Raw genomic sequence first — 18,704 nt, 5'->3', positions numbered from 1 at the left:
AAGCCAAGGGTTTGAGTCTGGGCCCCACCCTCCCTTGAGGACAGGAGTCATCACTTCTGTCATCTGTGCAAGGCGAGGATGGCAGTTGTTGGCGGGGCCTGGTAGAGTCATCGTGTTCTTCTTTAACTGACACACGTTCAGCCAAAGCGGGGAAATTCTTCCTACAACATCATCCTGGAGACAAACCATGGTTTCATCTGGGGCTTTACTGAAGAAGCAGCGATTGCTCCCAACACCGGAGGAAAAGCAGCCAGTTGGAGTTAGAGATATGACACAATACTGAACTTTCTGGGCTTTTAATGGCTTTTCGAGGCTAATTTTGACCACACTTCATTTCTACCATCCTTGCTAACCTCAGAACCATGTTTTTCTCCACGTGGTTCCGAGAGGTGTGACTCTACCCTTGGTGAAAGCCCCTGGTAAAGTAGACTCTTAACTTACCCCTCAGTGTGGGGTTATTATTAGTATCGTCATCATTTGTGACTCAGGAGAACTGAGTCTTTCTATCACCAAGAAGCCAAGCCCCACTCTCAACCACCCCAAAGCCTCTACTGCTATGAGGAGGGGCCGACTGCTCCCACCCCTCCACCCCACTCACTGCCCCTGTTGGTGTCCCATCCGTGCCGTTGTGACTTCTCTCCCCCATGTCCCATCCTGTCACTGTACGTCCGGATCTGATGCAGTCTCTGCTCTGTGTTGCCTCCTTGTGTCCTGCCTGGAACCTCCTGGCCCGCCCGGGCCACTCCTCAGGTTTCTGCTGACAGCTGAGGTGAGAGGGCCTGTCCCCTCCCACAGACACTGTGCCTGGCTTGGCTCCATCCAGGAGGGAGGCTGACTGACTCGAGGAGGAGAGGGGAGGAGAGGCTGGCTGCAGGCTGCTGGCTTTGGAAGTCACGCTGTCCGGCCCGGCCGGAGAAGAGGCAGGGGCTATGAGCATTTACATTGGAAATGCCTGGTGATCCCAGAGCCAGAAAGCCCAGAATGAGACCTGGGGACCCTCAGAGAATATTCAGTGCCTCTCCCTGGTAGGCCTACCCCAAGGGCACCTCCAGTCCCTCCTCCACTCTCCCCACAGTGCAGTAAGGAGAGTGGCCTCCCAGCCTCAATGTAAATGCATCTGGGAAGGCTAAGCCTTGGAAGAGCAGTCAGGCTGTGGGGGCTTGAGGCCTGGACAGAGGAGAGAGGTGCACTCAGGGGTTCCAGCCTCTGTTCTGTAGGCGGCCAGCTGAGAGGCCTTTGGCAGCTCACTGCCCATCTCTGGGCCCCAGTTTCTTATCTGTGCGACTCAAGTGTCAGTCTTTACCTGCAAGCTTCTGTGAGTATGAGTCTTTAGGACTTCTGGCTTAGAGCTGAAAGGAGGAGAATATAATCTACATTTGTCCTCTCTCTCTCCTTCTACAGCCAGTAATACAGGGAAAGCTACAACCCCGCCAAAAGCTAGAATAGGCTGCATGGCAGGGCACAAAGCTCAAATTTCTGGGCTCCACTGTGCATCTGGCTGTGCCTTGGTTTCTCTCTCAGCATAAAGGAGCTGACTAGGCCAGTCCCGGGAAAGCTGTGAACACAAGCAGAATTGCCGAGGCCACTTAGAGGATTGGTTCCCACAGCCGGCCCTGCTCTGGAATTTCCTGGAGATAGTGTTTTAAATGGAGATGCCCAGGTTCCACCCCAGACTGAGTTACCAAACTCCTTGAAGGGGCCTGGCTCTGTCAAAAATGTTTTGACAAGTTTCCCAAGTGACTATGACCATGGAGGTCCTTTCAGCAGAGATGCATGGGGAGTCTAAGAGGAGAGACTGGGCCTCATCCCCAGACCCGAGTGCCCTTTTGCCCTTCAATACCTTTGGATTCTGGAGGTCTTAGGCAACTGGCATCGGAGACCCAACCCAGGGTGGACTTCCTCATCACAGCTTGGAGTAGAGGGAGCCCTGGTCCAAGGGAGCCTTGAGCTGGAGCTTGGTGATTGGATTGTGAGGCCCAGGCAGCTGTGCATGAGGCTGCAGACCTTCAGGCTAAGAGAGAACTGGTCCTGCCAGGTCAGCTGTTGCTGGTGGCCCTGACTCCTTGCCCTTGTGCCATACCAGCAAGGGACCACAGAGGATGACCCCGAGGCCCATCCTCCTTCCAAACCTCCCCTGTCGTTTGTTCCTCTGCTCCCTGCCGTTTTCACGCTGTGTCTTTTCCTGTCCCATTTCTTCTCCTTGTTTTTCCAGAAAAGAAAGTCCAGTTCCAGCGTTCAGTTAATGGTGAGTGTCTGCCGTCTCCCAAACGCCGGTAAATGCTGGGCCTCGACCCCTCGCTCCTGCCTCCCTCCTGCAGGCTGCACTGAGAATCCGGGGCGGGGAGAGGGGGCTCAGGGTGTGCTTGGTACGTGTGCCTCGTGTGACACTATGTGTGTTGTGTGTGCGTGTTGTTGGTGTGTTTCTGTTGACACCTCCAACCACCCAGCCCATACCAGCAGCCTGACAGGAGCCCTGAGAACTCCGCTGGGCATGAAGGTTGATTTGACCCACATCCCACATCCAGCCCTTGGCTTCTCGCTTCTCCTGCCCTCTGCTCGGGAACTCATCTCAGGGCTTGGTTCATGCCGGTTGCGGCAAGGGGCGGAGGGGCTTGGTTTGGCCAAAGCAGTGGGCACTGTAGAGGCCCTTCTTGAGCAAGGCTACACAGGGCCCGCCGGTGGCAGAGGGCCCGCCAGTCCCTGCCTCTGTCTAGACGTTCTGATGGTGGCATGGTGGCCCACGCCCCTCGTCTTCTGATTCCATTGCTGTCTCCCTCAATTGTGTGGTTTTCCTCCCCATGAAAAGCCCAGCTCTCTCGCACTGGGCCTCCCTCTCTCTCTCTCTCTTCCTTTTCTGCCAATGCGTACATTCCTTCCCCGTTCTGGGGCCACCATGTACCTCTCTGCTCTTCTAACCCCCTCTTTGCTCCCTCAAGCAGAGAGGCCCCAGGAACCCTTCCCAACCCTTCCAGAAAGGCCAGGGATCTCCTTGCATCCATCCCTCTGTCCACGCCCCCACCACCAGCCACCTGCTTAGCCAGGCCCTTCCCCTCCTTAAGCTCGGAGGTTTGCCAGGGTTCTCAGGGGACCCTCTGGATGTTAGAGCCGGTGAGACTTACAGAGACTGGGCCGCAGCATCAGGCAGCCGGGGCAGCCCCCCACTGGCCACGCTCATCCTGCTGGCCAGGCCGGCCTCACCGCCTCCCTGTTCTCTCTGGCAGGAGTCTTCAGAGAGCACCAACACCACCATTGAGGATGAAGACACCAAAGGTAGGGGGGGCCTTGCCTTTGGCATCTTGGCCCCCAGGCCTTCTCGGGCCTCCTTCGCTGACAGCTGCAGCGCCAACTTTGTGTCCTGCTCCTTTACACGGAGCCTCACTTTGGTTCCTTCCACACTGAGTACACAGTTTCCCTGTGTGGGGTACTCAGCCTGCTAGTGGCACATAGCTGGACTTTGCTTATTGTAGGGGCTATGTATTACTTTAATCTGTGCTAGAAAAAGTGTTTTTGCATTTTTTAAACATGATGTAATAGTCGTAAGGGAAGAGAAAGCTAAAATGCAGAAAGTTCACTTGTATGGGACGTATGGGAAATGCTGCTGGGAGCAACCCAGAATGCAAGAGCGACTGTGGCCGGCGAGTCCCCATGTCCAAAAGGTATCTGATGGATGAGGGAGCAGGCCACCAGATAATTGTGATCGGATAGTAAGAGAGGAAATAATAAGGACAGAGATAAGAATAATGGCTGCCTTTTATGGGATGCTTGCTGTGGGTTAGGCTGGAAGTACTTTTTACTGACCTGAGCTTCATCACAATCCTATGGGACAGGTGCTGTAATTAACCCCATCCCACAGCCCAGGAAACATAGGAGTTGAGTCAATTGTCCCCAGGTCTCTCATAAGGGCAGGGTCAGGATTTGAATCCAGGCAGTGTGGCTCCAGGGCCCAGCTCATAGCCACCGCATTGGTGTGTGGAAGTGTGTGTGGAGCTTAGAGGAGGAAGGATGGAGTGCTGTCTTCTGGTCAGGGGACACCAAATCCTTGGATAAGAAGGGACATTCTGTGTTCTGTGCACACCCAGCCCCCTGCATCCCCCTAGGACAGGGAGACCAGAGAGTGGCAGTGTTCTCACATTTGGGCACATGTCAGAGACACCTGGGAGTCTCTGACATCTAGAAAACACCACTGATCCAGAGGGATCACAGCTGTACCACTTTAGATATTCTTCAGTAGTTTAGATATGTTGCTTCTAAAAGAATATAACAATGGGGAAAGAGCATTTTACTATGTAATAAATATATTTTCACAATTGCAATTCAGGCTTTAAGGCAGTTTTGATACAATAAATGCCGTGACTACCTCTTTACTCTGCCAGGATACCCTGGAAGATCAGCCCCACCCTCTCTGGTCAGTCCCAGCTGGGGTAAGGGGGATGATCACTAACGTCATAGCCTGACACTAGAGCAAATCAGTTTTCTATGACGGCGCTAGTGACGACCTTTAAGAAATATATTGTCTCAAAGAAGAATTCCCTGTTAGGATCAAGTCAGCATTCTAAGTACCTCCCAGAATCGTTTTCTAACCACATCTGGCTCTGCCCCTGTGGATTCCGATTCTATAGTTTTATGTTGGGCTGAGACATGGCATTTCTAAGACAGTCCCCATATTTGAGACTTGCTGTCACAATAGTAAGATTGAGATTTTGAGGAGACTCACTGTGGCCTAATAATCCTGATCTCAGAGCAGACAGGGGCCATGGAGGCAAGCTAGTTCTGTGCTTCTTCCCTGGGGTTCATTTGCTGGTTGACCTTGGACAACTCACTCAACCTCTCTGAGCTTTGGTTTCCTTAACAATACAGAGGTGATGATAATACAGTATTCCCTCATTTATCACGGGTATTACATTCTAGACCCCCCACCCCCACCCTGGTGATAGGTGAAAATCTGCGAAGTAAGAACCTTACATTTATTTTAGTATTTATATATACTTTAAGGCTTTATAAACCCTTCCCACACACTTATAAACCGTTCTCAGTCCCTTATTAACCTTTCCCACTTCCTTACTAACCTTTCCCACACTTTTATAAACACTACTTATGTTCTTAAACATATTCTACACTCTTAAACCTACAGAACTTTAACAACATACATTTACAGTACCGCAAAATCCCGTGATATAGCGAAAAATCCACAATAAATGATTAAATATAATATTTTTTTAAAAATCCCATGATACAGTGAGACCGCGATAAGTGAACCATGATATAGAGAGGGACTGCTGTAGTTCCAACCTCAGAGGGTTTCTGTAAAGATGAAATGAGAGGCTGCATGTAAAGCGCTTACCCAGTGTTTGGCACGTGGTGATTGTTTAATAAATCTTAATTTTTTTCAAACTAGAGCTTGTGGTTGACAGGAAGCCACATGACATTTTTGGAACATCAATTTTACTGAAAGATTATTTTAAGGCAAATATTTATATAGTAAACAGACAGAGAAGTATTTGGAGGAGAATGCAAAATTTGTATGCACTATTAATGGAAGATGTAAGCTGCCAGAGACATTTTCCACCTGGGGTAGTGGCTCTGGGTTGCATCCCTGAGGCCCCACATTTGCAATCATAATTCTTTTCTTTAGAGAGAACAGGGTGGGAAGTTTGTGGTTTTGAATTTTATTTAGTTAATACAGGAGGAAATCTGAGGCTCATGGAAGAGGAAGGGCACATTGGGTTATTAATGGCAGGACTGGAACCCCATTCCCTGCCTCAGTTTCCCTACATGTCTGGGAAAGCAAGCAACACTGGCTCAGCCAGGAACTTTTCCTGTGTTTGGCCAGGAAGAGGAGCCCTGTGCTTCCTTGAGGCCTCAGAGAAAGTTTCCCGAGAACTATTTTCCAGTGTTAATTTGTTAAGCCTTCTTCCTAAGTGAGAATAGCAGCTGGTGGGGTGGACTGTGACCGAACATTGAAGTTAATTAGAAATGTCATCCTCCAGGGAACATTTTCCCCTGAGCAAAGAAAGGGACATTAATATTTCAGAGCACTGCGGGCTTCATCCATAGACCTCTCACCTCCAAGTTTCACTGGGCTCGGCCAGGCTTCTCCCCACTCCCCTGCCTCCTCCTGGTCAGCTCCAGGAAAAATTAATTCCCTCTGCAACCCAGAGAGGGACCTCAGCATCTTGGCAGAGACATTCTGGGAAATGTCAGCCAGAAACATGGATCCCGTCTCAGCCTCAGCATGCTGTGTGGCCTTGAGAGAGTGCCCTAACCTCTTTGGGGCCTCGGCTTTCCCATCTGTAGGGGAACACTCCTGGACCATCGGGGTGAATGCATGGCAGATAGAAACGCCACAGGTTGCTCTGAGCGGCTACTAGACGAACCCCTCACACAGCAGTGGGATTGCTGAGGGCATGAGAGAGGCCCAGGACCAGAATGAATTTCTCCTGATTTACGGAGCACCAGATTCCCAGATCTTTGGCCCAGAGAATGAAGCTAGGGAGACTCCTGCCTCCTAGGCTTTGACTGTTGACGTACTTGGCATCCTGAGTGGCTGGTGGCACAGCCGGGTTAGACACTGTCTCAGGCTGCATTAATAGAGGTACAGTGTCCAGAATGTGGAGGGGATAAGAGTGCTACTCCAGACCTGATCGTCCAGATCACTCAAAGACCAGGAAGCGTAAATGGCCAGCTTGAGTCAGATCCTGCAAAGCACATCCTGGAGGCCTGCAGCCCTGAGAAGACTACTGGAGGTGGGGAGGGGGGAAGAGCCTAAGTCCAGGGGAGCAGGCACTCAGCGCAGGGCCCCAGAAGGCAGAAAGGGACAAGAACAATAACAGGACTTTCAGGGGGACAGATTTCAACTTGAACGAAGAAGGAGGCCAGCGCCAACGGTGAGAGCTGTCCAAGAGCCCAGCAGGCTGCCCAGGAAGCTGCAAGCCCCCAAATGCCAACCAAGGCTGAACCATCACATATTGGGCTGCTGGGAAGCATCCCTAGCTGAGGTTAGAGGCTGTCCTCAGGAGGAACTTCCCATTCAAAGACTTGTACATGATAATAATCAGATTCTCATTTATGGAGTGCTAGGTACTGCTCTAAGTGCTTTACATAAAGTACCTTTAATTACATAAAGAAGTTGATATAAAGGGCTTGGAACAGTAACTGGCTCTTAGTGAAGACCACATATGTATCAGCTATTTCTTTTGATACAGCCTTAACTCACATAATCCTCAGAACCACCCTAGAAAGTAAGTACAATTAGTAGTTTTATTATACATATGGGGAACCTGAGGCACGGGGACGTCCCTTGCCCAAGATCACACAGTTATTAAGAAGCAGAGCCAGGATCCAAACTCAGGGAGTCTGGCTATAGAATCCATGCCTTTGACCGCTTTGCTAGGCTCTCTGAGAAAGCAGTGAGAAGCAGCCTGCAGGAGACAGGGCAGTAAGCACAGGCTCATGGAATGACAAGTTGGAAGCATTCCTAAAGTCCAAACGGTGGAGGCAAGGGTGGTGGCACAGGTCCCACGCCTGCTGCCAGCACATGGACTCCCTCTGGGTCATCACCTTGATTCTGTGTGAGAGGCTGGAGTGAGGTTTCTCCTGGCAGACGTGGGTTTTTCCCATCCTCAGTCTCCAGCTTCCGTGAAGGAAGGAGACACAGTTGACCAGGAGCCCGGGCTCTTGGGTTCCTAGGGGCAGAGGCCACCAGGTTACTTGGGCAATTCCAGGAAACAGGGCAAAGACAGCAGCCCCGACCAGGTTTGGTGCCATTTGTTCATTTATTTATTCCTGCCGCTTCCACTCCAGCCCCAGGCAAGGCCCCAGAGTGACCTGGCGGAGCTCACGGTCCAAGATGGACCCCTTCCCAACCCTGATGATTCATAGTGGAGCCTAGGGAGAAATAATTTGTCTTTCACGGTGGTAACAGACATTGAAGATGATAATTACCATGTCTGCTGAGCACCCCCCATATGCCAAGAGCTGTGCTGGGTGGGGACCCCTGCCTTGAGGGGAGTGTGGTGTGCAGGGCAGTGTGATGGGCTTTGGAGCTGCAAACACTGGGCGGCTGGTTCACCAGTCTAGGTACTGGACTTCTCTCACCTCCAGTCTGCTTATCTCTGAGGTGGAAGTGATAACCACAGGAAGCTGTGCTGGGAGCCTAAGGTTCTGCAGGTTGAGCACACAGCACATTGCCCGGTGCACCCATTTACTGAATAATGAGCCCCCGTGGGGGCAGGCCTGTTCCAGGCTCCTGGGGCCCAGCGGCCACGGGCAGCCAGGCCCCGCCTCCAGGAAGCTCATATTTGAGTTGAGGATTAGACAGCATACGGCCAGATGTGTCAGGGAAAATGTGGGGGCACTGGAGTCCTGTTGAAAAGGTCCTGGGCTGGGAGCTAAACTCTGCACCCTATGTGTTCTGTGTCCCTGGACAAGTCACAATGCCTTACTGAGCCTCTGTTTGCCCAATAGTTTGATAATGAGGCTGAGTCCCCAGGCTCCATGGGTGCTTTCAACTTAGCTGTTCTGTGACATGGTGTCCTCTGGGTCTGAGGTGAGCTCCCCAGTATGAGATGGGGAAGGGTGTCATGGGCAGGGGTGCGGAAAAGGTCAGGGAAAGGGCCGCAACCAGGCATGGTCTCTGTCCCACATTCCCAGACTGAGAAATGGGCTACATTTCCATTCTGGTAGGGCTGTCCTTCCGGGAGCCAGGACACCTGACTTCAAACCCCGTCATTACTGAGGCTTAGCCTCCTCTAGTGTCAGGTGGGGGAAACTGGCCCTGCCCAGCTGCCAGAGTGTCCATGAGGAGCAGATGTGGCAGCCGTGTGGGAGGGTACAGGGAATGACACTTACACTGTGTACCTGCTGTGTGCCAGGCTTTGGTCTGAGTGCTTCATACACATGCTCTCATTCCACCTTCATGCCAACCCCAGGAGGGGCACACTATCATCTCACAGGACAAACCAGGAAACAGCCTTGTGGCCCACAGTTGCCCACCTTGTAAGGGCTTAGGCTGGAATTTAGATGAAGCCTGTCTGGTACTGAAGCCTGGATTCTTTCCATGGTACTTTCACCACTGAATGAATGAGAGGTGATGGCGTCCTCATTCTACAGACTGGGAAACTGGGGCTCAGAATATAACATATCTACTAAGAAGAGTGACATCTGTCCCTCTACCAGAAAGAGAGCAGCTATTTATATTGTTTCAGTCATGGCGGGAGAGGCTAGGGCTCAGCAACTGGGATTCATTAGGCCTAGAAAGTTCTGGAAAGCTCAGTGCCTGATTCCTACAGGTACCCCAATAGAGCAAAGGCTCCCCTGGACCTAAGGAGTGAGTAAGCCCTGAGACGTGCCTTAGTGGTCCCAGGTGGGCCATGAGGGAGCCCCTGGCTCACGGCTGCTAGTGACGACCACCACACTTGCATTGTTTTGATTCAGGGGGTAAAGCAAGGTGGTAGGGAACATATTGGGAAACAAAACAGGTCTAGGTCAGAGTACCCACCATGGCTGCTTTTTGGAGGCAAAGGCTGCCAACTAAGACCCTGGAAATGTCCTTTGTAGTTGAGGGAATTTTCATACCTTTTTCACCTTTCTGGGCCTCAGTTTCTTCTGTGAAATGGGAGTCATGCTACTACCTGTCATGGCCACTAAGAGGACAGATGAGACAATGTATACGAGGCCCTCAGGCATCTGATGAGGACTCAGGAAATGGTAGTTGGTGCTTTATTACTGTCACGATTGCTACTATTTCTGTGTCCCCTCCTGCCTTTCAGTGCGGAAACAGGAAATTATAAAAGTGACAGAACAGCTGATTGAAGCCATAAGCAATGGAGATTTTGAGTCCTACACGTGAGTTGGCTGGGCCCATCCTGCATGTCCTGCCTGGATTGTTGTTCGGGGGGCTGATGGCTGACTTTGGGGTCCTCATCTCTGACCCTCAGTCACTCACTCTGCATGGGCTGTGAATTTGTGTGAACTCATATTTCTGTTTTGCATTCAGACTAGATGCTTTTTTATTAAGCTTTCTGTTTCCTTTGCTTCTCTACCTCAGTCCTGCTCCTCCTGCTCCTCACATCTCATTCCCAGGAGGAACTCCAATAAGACTCCTTTGCTTCCCCAAGGAAAGAGAGGGTGGTCTCCACCACAGCGGGGCCCTCTGCAGGAGATGAGCTGGAAAGGAGGCGAGGAAAGCAGGCTTTTCTTTAGTCTTGCTGCATGGGTCTGGGTCTTCCATCTGGGCCTCCTCGGACCTCTGACCTCAGCTGGGCAGGAGTCCATAGGGTGTGTACCTACAGTGAGCAGGGGTGAGCAAAAGAACCTCAAAATGGAACCTTAAATCCTCTGGAGAATACAGCAGTGTGCACAAAAATAACATAAAACAAAACAGGTGGTATAAGATTTCCCTACACACACCTGAGCCAGCCTTTGGAGGGGCAGCTGTGTGCAAAAGCTGAGCTGAAGCGCCTCCTGGTGGTCACCCACACACCCTTTCTGGTCTGGCCCAGAAGCAGACGCTGAATTTGCCTTCAGCCGGCTCTAGGGAGAGCAGGATTCCTGGCTGAGGCCTCAGCCTCTTGACCAGGGCTGGGTCTGGAGACTCCACATATGCTTTTCAGTGGACAAAAGCTGCCAACTAAGACAGGAAGACCCTAACCTGTTGGATTCAGGTGAGGTGGGAACAACCTGGTTGGGTTTGCTCCTTGAGCAGCCTATTCCTGGTTTCCACTATGCCCAGGAGCTGAAGTGTGTCTCGCAAAGGCTTGGCAGGCCACAGTGGGAGGGTCTCCAGAGCAACAGGTGGCAAAGCCCTGGCAGTTTACTGGTTCACTTTGGAGGAACAGGACCTTGGAAGGTACAGGTGTGAGACTGAGGCCACATGTACGTGTGTGCATGCACATGTCCATGCATGCACATTTGTGATTGTGTGCACAGGGGTGTGCACAGGTGTGTGTACACTGGGTGTTGCATAAAAGCATGGGAATGCGCTGTTAAATGCGTTTTGCAGCTGTCCCTAGAGAGTTAAGGCAGCCATGGGAGAGCCAGAGTGGCTCTGGTAGGAACAGCCAGGAAGGAGGGAAAGAGGTGACTTCTGTGGGCCCCAAGCCTCCCAGTGCCATTTCTGAGGACTGCTCCCACCTCTGCGATGTCACTGCCTCTGACATCTGTTGTTCACTCTAGATTCTGACCGCTTGCCTAACCTTTGGGGCCTGGGGTGCCCTGAGTCTGGCCTTGTGTAACTGTGGATAAGCCCTTTCATATCCTGAGCCTTGGCTTCCCTACGTGTACAGTGAAGTTGGAGAAGATGGTCTCCTTCAGAGGCAGGGATGCCCAGGGACCTCCAGGAGGGGGCTTCCCCAATGGGGGTGCTCAGTCTCCTGGACGTTCAGAGCTCAGACCCCCAGCCTTGGAGGATTCTGCTGCTGGAAGATCCTGAGCATCCCATATGGTCTGAGCACAGCCTCCCAGCCCCTGTGTAATCCACTGGGAACATTTGAGGTCCTGAGTGGAAAAGCAAGGGTGCCTGGGGTCACAGGGACAGAGCACCCTGCCCTGCTCAGAAAATGCTGGACCTGACACCCTCCTCCACTTGTTTCCAGTTCCTCCCCAGATCTGGAGCTTTGCTTTTCCCAGGGTACTTTCTGTCCCTGGCTTCATTGTCATTGTCACTGGAATCCATGTTGTGCCAGGAGACCTGGGAGTGGGGGAGACAGTTTTTCCCTTCCCCCACCCAGCTGTCAGGGTCCCTGGGAAGACAAACCTGGAAGGGAGCACAGCCCTGAAAATCCACAGCCAAGAGCCTCCCCGGCCCTGCCCTGCCCCACTTCCTCCCAGGCATTGCCTCCCTGAATGCTCTTCTCAACTTACAGAGGGGGAAAGAGGTTCACAGGGAGGGCTGCTGCTAACAATAGGGCATCTTTGTTTAAAGTAGCAAACTCCTCCTGTCTAAGGACAGATCTTCTTGGTGAGCAGAAGTCACTTTAATGTGAAGGAAAAGGTCCCCTTCCCAGGAGGACAAATCAGGAAACCCGCATGTGGCTGTGCTGCCCTGGGTAGGAGTGGGAGGATGGGACGCAGCTTAGAGTGTAGTGTCCAGGCTGCATTAGGCAGGACACAATTCTGCATGCCACTCATGGTGCTCTTGCCGGAGGGGTTAAGCCACCTGCTGGGAAAGTGCCAGAGCCAGGACCTGAGCCCAGGCTTCCCAGTTCTAAACGGCACCAGCCAGACAGCGATGCCCCACACTACACAGCTCGCAGACCCCTTTCCCATCCATCAGCCTCACTGATCCTGTAAGGTGGATGCAATCACTCCAGTTTTACAGGCTCACTCTCCTTGGGTCCAGGCCCTTGGGTGAGAGGGTGGCTCTGAGAGGCCACCCCAGCCCCTCTTCCCTCTGACTTCCTCCCCCAGGAAGATGTGTGACCCTGGGATGACAGCCTTCGAACCCGAGGCCCTGGGGAACCTGGTCGAGGGCCTGGACTTCCACCGATTCTATTTTGAAAACCGTGAGCAATTCCTTCTGTCTGGGGTGCCTGTTGTCTGCTCTTGTTCCATGTCCTGCCGGATGGCACAGCAAGGTGATGGGCAGGGCACCCGGGGCAGCTCAGGAACCAGCGAAGTGGAAGACCCCACGTGGACAGGGGTTGGTACCACTGGTTCCCTCTCCTAACCCTGGCCTGTCTTACTGCCAGCTGTCCCTCCTGTGGCTGAAGTTGGGGATCTGGGATAGCATGACAAGCACTCCCAGCTTTCTCCTGCCCGTGACCCTCCCCAGGGAAGGCCTGGGGAGCAGCTTATTCTCATTTTACAGATAAGGAAGCCTTCCCACGAGGGCACACACCCAAGTTACAGTCTTTGTGACACCTGGGACCCCCCAGGTGCCCAACTGGTCACAACCTGGCTCGTGGGTTGTTATACAAGTGCCCCCTCTGGGTGAGCAGTCTGGAGTAGAGAGGCCCCGAGCTCACACTGCTGTGCCTGCCTGTTTGTCTAGGTCTCTGTCCGCATGTCTGTCCTTTCTGGGCCTCTCCTCCGCAGGAGAGACCCCTCAGCTTTGCAACCATGGGCTGTCGGGGGCTGAGTCTGAACCTGACCTAGGGCGCCCTCTGCCTGTGTACGTGTGTCACCTTGGCCAGGGGTCAGATGGGGTTAAACCAAAGCACATGCAGGTTAGGGTCATGCAGCTCAGGACTCGGAGGAAGGCCTTGAGAGGTGACATATCCAGGGTCTTTCAGAGGGCGGGCGTGTACCACTGAGGCTTCACTGGATGATTTGCCGTGCATGTGGGCAGCGCTTAAACCCACATTGGTTCTCACAGTGAGAAAGCTGGCCCCTTTCTAAATTCTCTCTCAATATGTCTGGCTCCATCAAGGGCAAAGGCTCAGTTGGGTGCTAGTCAGTTGAACGCCTCTTGACACTTTCTAATTTCTCTCTTCATCAAAGGTCTCAGGCTGAGATCTTCTGCAGGTAGGAGTGTGTAACTAGGATTACATAACTTCATTTCACTTCTGCTGGACTTATTAAAATTGTGTTCTGTGATACTGGTTGTTCGCTAGTGATTGTGCTAGGAAGTTTTCTTTTAAAATACATTTATATAAAGTAATAAAGTGCATTGATTTAAGAAAATATTTTCATGAAGTACAGGTGGCACTTGTAGGTTAACATAAAGGTGATTAAGTGACTAAAGTAGAATCTAGTCCAACTGTTCATGACACAGAAGGGGAAACTGAGGCCCAGAGAGGGGAAGTGACTTGTCCAAAGGAACCCAGAAAAGTCTGTGGCCAACTCCAGTCTTGACTCACCCAAGTGCTTGTCCCTTCCACATGCTGCCACTCTCATCCGTGTGTCTGTGGCCACCAGCGGACGCTGTTGCCTGCACCCAATCTGAATGAATCTTATAGAGTACAGGGGCTCAAGAGTACCCCCTAAAGAGCTGTGGAGAAGGAAATTGCATTTCTCCTTGATCAATCAAACTCTGATTCTCCAAGGCTAGCAATGGAAGTCGCATTGTCATGTGAAGAGAGGTGGCTGGGCCCGGCCCCCCACGGTCCCCATTGCCCTAGAGCTCCCCGTCTGATCACTGCAGCCATCTCTCTATTGGTCAGTCTCTGGGAGTGCTGGTTCCCGGTGTGTACTCCACAGTCTTCACAGAGCAGAGCAGAGACTGGACTGCCCTGACTCTGGGGGCTCAGGGATGGAAAAAGGGAAAAGGGCACAGAGAGAAGCCCCTGCCAGCCCTTGGCCTGTGTCTGGACTGTGCTCCCCATCATAGCACCAGCCCCCTAAACTTCAGGCCTGAACATCTGGTCACGTCAAAGGACCCCTGAGAGTAAGACCCAAAGTAACTGCCCACTCCTGGCCAAGTCCCACCCTCTTGCCTACCTTTTCCTGCTGGAGGACCTGGTCTTTCTCCCATGCTATCCACAATGGTGGATGTTAAAAGCCTACAGTCTATTCAAGAGACACCACATCAGGGTGGTTGTTTCTTTACAGATGCCCCTCAGGGCCCCCACCCTCATCAACAACAGCAAGGCCCAGTGCCCTCAACAATGCTGAGCTCTGTTTGTCCCTTCTGGATTGTTCTAGATTGTTCTAAATCAGTTCCACAGGAAAACTGACTTCTTTTAGGTTCTACTATATTTCTTTGAGAAACTGGCCCAACTTGGGGCAAGTTAGATCACTTCTCTGGACCTCAGTTTCCAGATCTGCTAAATGGGTGCATTGAGCTAGATCATCTTAAGTGCCTTCAGCTCTGGATGCTGTCAAGGATGCTTATGGAGGCCTCCTTGCATTTTGTAGGAGGGCCACTGGGTGACCTAACCTCTGAGTCACTCCCAAGCCTACAACACAAAAGTTGTACATTCTCTCTATAAGCCCAGAATTGGAGAAATCCATTAGAATATATATCTAAGACTCAGTGATTTTGAGTCCATTATCCAAAGCCTAGGTAGAATGTGATTATAATATTAGAAGGGGATATTATTGGAGGCTTTCTGCAGTCCTGGGGGGAAAAAAGACATTTTAGATTCTTCAGTATATCAGTGACTCACAAACCTTGCTGGGCATCAAAATCAGAGAGTCCGGGAAAGGTGATGGGAGGTTTTTTTTAATACTACAAATCAGTTTTTTATTAATTAATTAATTAATTTGTTTTATCCTCACCTGAGGACATGCCCATTGATTTTAGAGAGAGGGGAGAGAAGGGAGAGAGAGAGGAAGAGAAACATCGATGTGAGAAAGAAACATCAATCGGTTGCCTCTCATACCCACCGGGGACCAAACCCACAACCTAGACCTGTGCCCTGACCAGGAATTGAACCTGCGACTTATCAGTTTACGGGATGACAGTCCAACCAAGTGAGCCACACCGGCCAGAGAATTACTACAGATTCTTGAACTGACACCTCCAAGGGTGGAAACATGCCCTCTGTGGGGTTTGGACCTACATTTGGGCTGCACTAAGGAAAAGCATAGGGTTGCTCTGGAGCCCCAGATGCCTGTGACCCCTGTCTAGCCCCTGCCTGGGTCATCAGCTTTCTGTGCTTTTGTTTTCTATCTTGCTGAAAAGAATGAAGAGTTCCTAGAATCAAAATAGGTAATAATACTAATACTAATACTAATAATAATGGCTCATATTTTCCATAGAGAAAGAAGTTTTGGATATTTTTGTCAGTTCTGTCATGATTGTAAAAACTATGCATTTCTCCCTAACTCTGAAAAGCCCCATGACTGCAAGTATTATCTTTACAATTCCAAGACTCTAAGAGTCTACAATCTTAATATTCCCCAAGTTTCCATAATTCTACCCGTTGAGAATAGAGGTGGCAAATGAGTGGCCCACAGGCCATATTTGGACTGCACATGTTTTACGTGGCCTGCATGATGTTTTAAATTTGGATTAGATGCCAATAATTAAAAAGAGACATTTCTACATAAAAATCCTGATTTCTAGATTCTCTTGAAAAGTCAGAAAGTGGGACAACATGGGTCCCACATACTCACGTAGCAGCCAACAGGGAAACTGTATACAGAGCACTGTATGTAGATGGGAAGTGGCGAGCTATTCACCACAGTCTCTACCACTCCCTGTTGTCTCCCTGATCCAGAGGCAAATGGTCAGTTGCATTTAGCATCTTATGCCAAGCTCAATCCCTCGTTTATGCACTTGCCTGACCTCTGTAAGGATCTGGGTTTAAGACTGTGGTCTAAACTGATTTGATTCTATAATCATCTTAGTCGATGTTTCTGTATGTCTGAGACACTTGGTTTCTAAAATTCCATATCCCTGGGCTTGAAGACTTCAGAGTGTCTGAAATCCATCATATCTAAGCTGGGTTGTGACCCAGCCATCTAGAAGTTCTGCCTTGACTCCCAGGCATCTGAGCCCTGTCACAGAGACCACCCCTCTAGAAATGAGGCAGGCAGAGGAACCTCTGCTGGGAGGGCAGCTGGGAGTTGGGGAAGTGAAGGAAGTGAGGCGGTAGGCTCCCCCAGCTGCATCTGCTCCGCTCGTTCCCGTCCTTGCCTGCAGTGTGGTCCCGGAACAGCAAGCCCGTGCACACCACCATTCTGAACCCCCACATCCACCTGATGGGTGACGAGTCGGCCTGCATCGCCTACATCCGTATCACGCAGTACCTGGACGCCGGTGGCATCCCCCGCACGGCCCAGTCTGAGGAGACCCGCGTCTGGCACCGCCGGGATGGCAAATGGCAGATCGTCCACTTCCACAGATCTGGGGCGCCCTCTGTCCTGCCCCAGTAAGAGCCCCTCCTTCCTGCCATCTGTCATTAGGCAATCTAAAGGAAGGCCATGGGGTGGGGGCAGGAAGACCACAGGAGGAGACCAGGGGAAGAGCTGGGTGGGTCCCAGAGGTGGCAGCTTGAACTCCATCTGGGGAGGTAGGCCAGGGTGGCTGCCTGAGGAAAACGGGGCGCCCTCCAATGCACCCGCATACCCACCACACATATCCTGTCTTACAGCTGAAGGACCAGGCTGGGGCACTGGGCTGCAGAGATCTTCTCTTCATCCATGAATGTCGCTGCTGTTTCTCCCACCTTGGATTTTGCTGGAATTCCCCCAATCACATCACCCCACTACCACCACCATCACCATCACCTTCATACCTGCATCACGAAAACCTGCCCCCAAAAGCCATCATGTCTTCAGAGCAAACGGCCACATCTCCCCGCCTCCCACCTGTCACTCTCAGTCTCTGTCCGCAGCCAGGGCGGAGCTTCCTCAGGCCTGGGTGCCCTGCGTGCTGGCCCCCAGGACCCTCCGTCTGGCCGGCCTTGGCTGCAGGCCAGAAGGTCCGGCTGTGTGTTCACCCAGGGGCTGGGGAGAAGGAGAGGAGGAGTCAGGAGGTCCCTGATCTCTCCTCTTCCAGGGATCCCCCTTGGGAAAGGCAGATAAATCCCCTACCCCCTGAGCCAACCCCCCCTGTGGGAGAGAGAGAAAGAGAACAGCAGATGCCAGAAGCCTCCTGTTTCATTCAGACTGCCTCCCATCCTCCTCTCCTGTCCTGTCCTGCTCTCCAGGTCTCTGCCTGACACTTCTCCCTCGGCGTGGGGAGTGCGATCCTCTCAGGGTGCCCCCACTTTGTTTCTGCTTCCTTCTCTGACGTTTACCTCCGACACTAACTGCCCATTCCACCCCTCCACCAGGTCTGGGGAATTCCAGCTTCATCATCTCGGAGGGAGAAAACCCGATTGCTTTTGGGGGGCAAAAGAAAGCAATGTTTAGGTATCACTTCTACTTGGACCGCATGCCTTTTTATAGCCAAACTCCTGTGTGTTCCGTAAACAGATTCCGCGTTAATGGATATTTATGTAATAACTAGACCTCTCAATTATTGTGAGGAGGATTGGGTTGGGAAGGGAGGTGGGAAGAGGGCGGAGGGGTAATCTTTTTTCTGTTCTTGATCTTTTATTTATTTATTTTTAAATGTCATCTCTTGGGGCGGATTTTTTCATTAATGGTTACCTGGGGCCGAGGTAGACTCAGCCCCAGCGGGAAGGACCTCCCTGAAATTTTGGTCCCCAGATTCTTTTGAGGACTGAATCAGATGTTAGCGCCAATAAGCAACAGTAAATCGGGGTGGAGAGAGTGAGGGGAGTTGTCAGGATGGAAATTCCTGGACTTTTCTTGCCTCCCAGACTGGGGTCCTCACTCCCATGCTTCTCAGGATTTCATCCCACCTCATCTGTGTGCCACCCCCAGCTCCCCCACCCATCTCAGGGGGTGGTTCGTGAGCATGTGTCTTCATCGTCTGCCCCCTCGGCATCTGCTGGTCCAAGCAGAGCCCAGGAATGTCTACTCTTCACGCCTCATTCTGCAGCCGTGGGTTCGCATCGCTCCCTCCCTCTTTCTTTTCTTTCGTGCCCTCTTCCCTGGGATGGACTCTGAGGTGGAATGCCTTGGCACGTCCACTAGGATCTACTGTCTGCACTGTTTTCTTTGCATGACTTTATATGCAGTAAGTATGTTGAAAAAAACAGAAAAGAAGAAAAAAACACTCAGCAAAACCAATCTACATGTTTTGGACTGAAAAAAAAAAAGAGGTTGTATCCTCAGTGTCTGACTCGGAAATATGTTGCTGCCTCTCTGTGGCCGTGTTTTGCCAGCATGAGATATTGTCCCCTCTGGAGGATTTGGTGGGGGGGCACATCCCCAAGGCTTTAGATGAGGCACTGATTCCCTCTGGGGAG

At 51.5% G+C, this 18,704-nt stretch overlaps 1 protein-coding gene across 5 annotated transcripts in view; it reads left to right on the top strand.

The window, feature by feature from the left end:
- Positions 1–17,832, top strand: part of CAMK2A (calcium/calmodulin dependent protein kinase II alpha) — a 58,099-nt gene extending 40,267 nt beyond the window's left edge. The window contains exons 14-19 of one of the 5 annotated variants that reach the window (XM_090288403.1): positions 2,213–2,245; positions 3,222–3,270; positions 9,768–9,843; positions 12,406–12,500; positions 16,526–16,754; positions 16,977–17,832. In XM_090288403.1, the coding sequence (XP_090144529.1) occupies positions 2,213–2,245; positions 3,222–3,270; positions 9,768–9,843; positions 12,406–12,500; positions 16,526–16,754; positions 16,977–16,980 (486 nt within the window). In that variant the 3' untranslated portion in view covers positions 16,981–17,832. Of the gene's footprint in view, positions 1–2,212; positions 2,246–3,221; positions 3,271–9,767; positions 9,844–12,405; positions 12,501–15,161; positions 16,181–16,525; positions 16,759–16,976 lie in introns of those variants that run through there. The other 4 variants (XM_090288405.1, XM_090288404.1, XM_090288408.1 and 1 more) reach the window with 4 other exon arrangements.
- Positions 17,833–18,704: the final 872 nt, after the last annotated feature.

Source organism: Furipterus horrens, unplaced genomic scaffold (assembly GCF_987537825.1).
Source record: "Furipterus horrens unplaced genomic scaffold, mFurHor1.1.pri manual_scaffold_10, whole genome shotgun sequence".
Classification (NCBI taxonomy): Eukaryota; Metazoa; Chordata; class Mammalia; order Chiroptera; family Furipteridae; genus Furipterus; species Furipterus horrens.
Note: the sequence above shows the minus strand (reverse complement) of the source record. Positions and strands in the feature narration are given on the sequence as shown.